A 6455-nucleotide genomic window follows, 5' to 3' on the forward strand; every position below is an offset into this window, starting at 1 on the left:
TCTGATAAGAGATTCATATCCAGAATATATAGAGAACTCCTAAAACTCAACAACAAAAAATGAAGCCAATTCAAAATGGGTAAAGGACTTGAACAGACATTTTTCCAAAGAAGATATGCAAATGGCCAATAAGCACATGGAAGATGCTCAACATCACTAATTATTAGGGAAATGCAAATCAGAACTACAATGGGATACCACCTCACACTATTAGGATGGTAACTATCAAAAAAACCCGGAAAATAACAAGTGTTGGCAAGGATATGGAGAAATTAGAACGCTTGTGCACTGTTAGTGGGAATGTAAAATGGTACAGCTGCTGTGGAAACAGTATGGCAGTTCCCTCAAAAATTAAAAATAGAGGCCAGCCCTATGGCCGAGTGGTTAAGTTCACGCACTCCGCTTCGGCGGCCCAGGGTTTCCCCAGTTCAGATCCTGGGCGCGGACATGGCACCGCTCGTCAGGCCGTGCTGAGGGGGCATCCCACATGCCACAACTAGAAGGACCCACAACTAGAAATACACAACTATGTACCCGGGAGCATTGGGAGAAAAAGGAAAAATAAAATCTTAAAAAAAAAAATTAAAAATAGAATCTCCGTATGATCCAGCAATCCCACTTCTGGGTATATACCCAAAAGAACTGACAGCAGGGCCTTGAAGAGGTATTTGTATGCCCATGTTCATAGCGGCATCATTCACAATATCTAAAACATGGAAGCAACCCAAGTGTCCAATGAAGGATGAGTGAAAAAGAAAAATGTGGTATATATGTACAATGAAATATTATTCAGCCTTAAAAAGGAAGGAAATTCTGACATAGGCTACAACACAGATGAACCATGAGGACATTATGTTAAGTGAAATAAGCCAGTCACAAAAAGACAAATAACTGTATGATTCCACTTATAAGGTACTTGGAGTGGTCAGAGTCACAGAGACTGAAGTAGAATGGTAGTTGCCAGAGGCTGGGAGGAGGGAAGAATGGGGAGTTACTGTTTAATTGGTATACAGTTTCAGTTTTACAAGATGAAAAGAGTTATGGAGGTGGATGGTGGTGATGGCTGACAACATGAATGTATGTAATACCACTGAACTGTATAGTTAAAAATGGTTAAGATGGTAAATTTTAGTTACATATATTTCACCACAACTTAAAAATTTGGGAGAAAAAGTATTTTTAAAAGTTGGCATCTTAAAACTTGAAATTTCACTGATCTGTGTAATCTAACTCTAGCATGCCATGGATTATAAGGTCTCCTTTCCAGCTCTGAAATTGTGGTCCTTTAGTTGGCAGAAGTAACCTAGGAATTCCTTCTTGGCCTCTAATTTTGCAGTTCTGTAGTCTTACCAAAACTTGATTATTGTTAACATCAAATATAAATTTCTTTATGCCTTTATTTATTTGTGAATTTTCGCAGATGCATTTGATAAAGAATACAAGATGGCATACGATCGTCTCACCCCTAGTCAAGTCAAGAGTACACACAACTGTGATAGACCACCAAGTACGGGGGTGATGGAATGTCGGAAAACCTTTGGAGAACCTTATCTTTAAGATGTGTGTGTGTATACTTTGAATATGTATTGTATAGTCAGTGTATAAAATAACGCTTGTAGATTCTAAACTTTTTTCTTCGATTTTTGAAAGTGCATTTGTAAATGGTTCAGAAAGCCCAGCTAGTTTATGTACAGAAGGTTTTAAGAAGAGAATAGTGACAACAGGGGAGAGAACCCCTTTGTTTCCCATTTGTTTTCTTTTTCTTTTCTTCTCCTGTAACAAGTAATTAAATATTTTTGAAATGAGGAAATCCCTAAACAAAATAAGCTCTCATAAAATAAGACAACTGTTTTATGGTTTCTCTTGGAAGAGACAGATTGAAAAATCATGTATGGAACGTAAACAAATATGAGATCAAAGCATCTCCTGTTTTCATAGACTGTTCAAATGTTTTGACCATGAAGTTGTATTATACATATTTTAAATTGTTTATAGTAAGTTGATATTTTTTTAATTTTTAAACTTAATATAGCAAACTTAAAATGAACTTAAACTTATGAAGCAAGCAATTAAGTGCTTATTTTCCTTGTCTGCTGCTCTTTGAAGTAATAGTACAGCTGCAGATCTCTATGTGTATATCTCTCTCTATTTTTTTTATTACTTGGGAGAATGATTCACATGTCAGTGCCAGTGTCAGTGTTGTCCTAGGACTGCATGTCCGCGCTCCCGAGCCTGACGGCAGCGAGTCCTGGCAGAGTGCACCGCTCACACTGCCTCGCTGAGCCTTGTGGAGGGAGAACCAGAGAGGGTCCAGGTCTGCTTCTGCAAAATCAGGCTCAACATGCCATGATCCCAAATGTTCTCTGTTGGTCATAAATACGTACGGTACACAGGGCAAAGAGCTTACAAAGCCAAATAGCAATTTAAATTTTAATATTCTACATGCACACTTGTATTGGGAAGTATGTCAAACAGTTTACTCTGTTCCAAATTTTACCCTTATTTTAATATCTAAAATATTGGGTATGATGCAAATTGTACTATATTTATCTGGAATATGACCTACTGGGGAGTATTCTGTTAATATTATATATATAAATATTCAAAATATTTTTTCAAAAGTAGAAAAATATTAACTCTCTAAAAATACAGCCAGGTAGAATTTCCCATATTGAGGAGCTTGCTTTTTCAATAAGCCTTCAGAATCTGAAGTTTATGGAATCTAAAATCCAGAAATATCCAGAAGTCAGACAATAAATTGAATGTTTAAGCACCACGGATATTAAATAGACTCTAAAAAATATTTTTTGTCCCGTTATTTCTAATATCACTTTCTTTGGGTAATTTCTTATAAAAAGTATCGTTTGGCTGTTAGAATTATTTGTAGATTTTCAGTATGTGTGTGTGTATGTTTGCACACGTTGTTTGTGAAGGAATTCTCTAGCCACTTTCAAAGAAGAAAACAATAGATTGTCGCAAATTAAGTGCACAGAGCCAGTGGGGTCCAGGACACTTGGACTGGAGCTCGCTCGAAGTCCTGAGACACAGTCAGTTCCGCTGCAGAAAGACCACCTTTTGAATTCACACCATTAGTGACTAGCACTAAGCTGAAACGTTTCACAGCTTTCTACTCTGGGAAATAATGGGGAAAGTTTAAAAATGTAAAATTTTAGTTTAGTTTGGGGCTGAACTTTCTTACTGGAAAACTCTGGTGCTATGCACATATGTCTGCCTCTCCTTTGTAAATACCACTCCGACTTCATCCTTCTTTACTATTCAGATCCAAGCTTCATGCTCTAATTGTCTTAACATTCTGTGAATCATTCAAAAGTTGTCAAATGAGAGAAGCATTTGATAAGTGAGGCTTTTGGCATTGGTGACAACCATCCCTCCAAACAGGATTCTGGGCTTCTATTCTGGTTTTTTGTTATTGTTTGGTTTTTTTCCCTGATAAGAACAGCTTTCACTATTGTTTACCTTTTTTTTTTAACACAAACAATATGCAAGAATAACAGTTTATTGATTTCAAATATCTGACCAAAGTGAGGTAAAGCCCATTCTTTATGGTTCAAACTCATTTGAAAAAGTGAATGTTATGTTCATCTTCTCCCCCAACACCAAGTTTTGTTTCTGCTTTTGGTTGGGTTTTGCTTCCCGTACTTTTAATCCCCAGGGAATATTATTTGCACAAATTTAGTCTTTAGAAATAAAACCCAAAACATGAAAGTGGTAAACCCTGCTCAAAAGAAAATTAAAATATAGATCATCTTTTAACTCTATACAAACTTTTCTTCAGTTTTCTCTCTGTTGACCGTACGTTTTGGAGAGTCATGGCCAATTGTGTTGGAGAGACATAGCCTTTTACTATTTATCTGTCTCTTATTTTCTTACTCTTAGTTTTGTTCATACATTTAATAGTTGAAAATAAACCATGCTGTGTCCTCGTATCACTTGTTTACTACTTCCTCCCATTGTGTTTTGAATGTCACACATTTGTATTTTATATATTTCGATATTCAACTTTCTCCTCCTATTGTCAGATAGGGAATTATGCAGCCTGTTCGTATTCTGATTTTTGTCTTTTTTGTTTTTTCTGATTGGGGGAGGGAGGTTGCTTTAAAACACTAAAGCCACCGGCTTATTTTATTATAAGGTTTTGTAATATGTCTTGCCATTTTCGTATATAGAGAAATGGCCCTTGAAAATATTGGTTCAGCATTTTCGGTGATAAATACTTATTTTACTTTATGCTGGTAATTATTATGATATTTTAGTGCAACTAGCAAGTGTTAACCTGCTGTATATAGAAGTTATGTTTTATTTCTAAATACTTTGTAAGTATATGGTAAGAAAATACCCATCTGTATGGTAATGTGCAATGGCTCAGCTTTATTTTTATTTCTCCCACTAGAACTTGAAAGCTGCTATTAGGCACTTTATGTCAGAGCAGGAAGGGAAAGAGTAGGCTTGCCTCTTTGAGAGGGCTCTTGGCCCACCTTCGCGCTAGAGTTAGCATGCTCTGCCCTTCCTGTTTGGATACAAGACTAAGTTTTATTTCAGAATTGATCGTCTAGCAGCTGCATACCAGTTTACCTTAATATCCTCAGTACCTGGTATCTTCTTCTTATCCCTTCATACTGCCCTCTTCCTCTGGCCTCAAAGTAAGTACACTTGCTGCCTCAATTATTTTTGTTTACAAAATTAGCAGTGCACAGACTAATATAGGAATTTCTGTCTCTGATTCAAAAATTCTGTGTGCATATACTTATTCTCTGAGATGGTAACAGACTCTTCTGATAAAGTTACTGCAGCCTTTCCGCAGTTGCTGTTCATTTAGATGGCTCCCTCTTTCTGTATTTAAAGATTTTCTTTTCGAACATAGTAGTGTGATAAAACCACTGGAGCAACTGATGGAATTTTCTGTAAATGAAATTCTCCAGATTTTGCCTACTCATCACAGTGAAGAGCCTGAAGACCAGAAGCGTGCCTTTGGTTGTATAAGCACCTTAGGCCAGGGTGTCCTGCCCAGCTCTAGTAACCCCCCAGGGATGGACAGCCCTGATCATGAACCCTCTCTTTGCACCTTTCATAGCAGCCAGTTCCAAAACACATTGCAAGCTGCACCTGCAGGGGGACCCTTCCACAAAAAAGAAGTCAGAACCAAGGGTATTCTTTGGCACATAAGGCCATCCAGTTCTTCAGATCTATCTACCAGCCTGTGCCCTAAATATTAAATTCCAATTCCTGTCCCTTTTGGTACTCAATCTTTAAATAAATTATAATTATGATATAGACAATATATGAAAGACCAAGCCTATAATTTGATAAAAACATTTTCAGATCTATTGAAGAGAGTACAATATAATGTTCAAAATGGATAGTAACCATTTAAACATATACCAATTTTCAAAAATTCGGAATGCATCCTTTTCTTCTGGTACTATATAACATCTTAACCCATTAAATTAGGAAGAGTTTCACACTTTTAGAAATTTGGCCCAAACCTGTTACCAGGGCCATCAGGAAATGCAACCTCATGGGGGATGAAGGAGAAGGAATCTATGCCAGCCGCTGTCTTCCAATTCAGATACCCATGGGGGACAGTTCAGACTTTCTGGGCTGGACACATGACCTAGAATTTGTCCCATGTAACTATACAGATCATTTTGGCTATCAAATGAGAGGACCATCTCTTGACATTTTAACATGGTACTTTCCCTCTAAGACAGTATAATTTTAATAAATTATAGTAGATTTGTAAATGTATGACAAAAATTTTAATTTCCAAGCATAACAAATTGATCATTCCATCTCTGTGAAGTCTCCTCTTTCTCCCCCACCCAGTGAATTCCTACTCATCCATCAAGACTCAGCTTTCATTATATGTACTTGACCCTTTCTGTCATAGTGTGAAATGATTGGAACTTCCTTTCTAGGCCAAGAGAAATGCCAGAAATTCAGCAAACTGATCAGGAAAAGGATGTTAGATCATTAGAGTTGATTTTAAAGATTTTATTTTTTCCTTTTTCTCCCCAAAGCCCCCCAGTACATAGTTGTATATTCTTCGTTGTGGGTCCTTCTAGTTGTGGCATGTGGGACACTGCCTCGACGTGGTTTGATGAGCAGTCCCATGTCCGCACCCAGGATTCGAACCAACGAAACACTGGGCTGCCTGCAGCAGAGCACGAACTTAACCACTCGGCCACAGGGCCAGCCCCAGAGTTGATTTTAATCATTAAATGGCTGTCCAGCACTTCATCATTCAGAACATTTCACTGTCCCTCTCTCCTCAGTCAGTCATTCAGGGAAGAGTATCAGATCCTGGGCTATCAGTGAGGAGGTGACATCCCTATGGCTAGCTGGCACTGGCTGCAGAGACCAGGTTGGTGCCTAGAGTTTGGGGATTGGCATCTCCCTCCCATAGGCATTGGTCTTTCCTCCTGTTCTTAGGCCAT

The 6455-nt window shown here is 37.8% G+C and overlaps 1 protein-coding gene across 19 annotated transcripts in view; it reads left to right on the forward strand.

The window, feature by feature from the left end:
• The window catches only part of DENND4A (DENN domain containing 4A), a 109513-nt gene extending 105566 nt beyond the window's left edge, over positions 1-3947 (forward strand). For all 19 annotated transcript variants that reach the window (XM_023655064.2, XM_023655106.2, XM_023655095.2 and 16 more), the window contains one exon: positions 1421-3947. In XM_023655064.2, coding sequence (XP_023510832.1) covers positions 1421-1557 — 137 coding nt within the window. In that variant the 3' untranslated portion in view covers positions 1558-3947. The remainder of the gene's footprint in view (positions 1-1420) is intronic.
• The last annotated feature ends 2508 nt before the right edge of the window (positions 3948-6455 follow it).

The sequence above is a fragment of the Equus caballus genome, chromosome 1, assembly GCF_041296265.1.
Source record: "Equus caballus isolate H_3958 breed thoroughbred chromosome 1, TB-T2T, whole genome shotgun sequence".
NCBI classification, from domain to species: domain Eukaryota; kingdom Metazoa; phylum Chordata; class Mammalia; order Perissodactyla; family Equidae; genus Equus; species Equus caballus.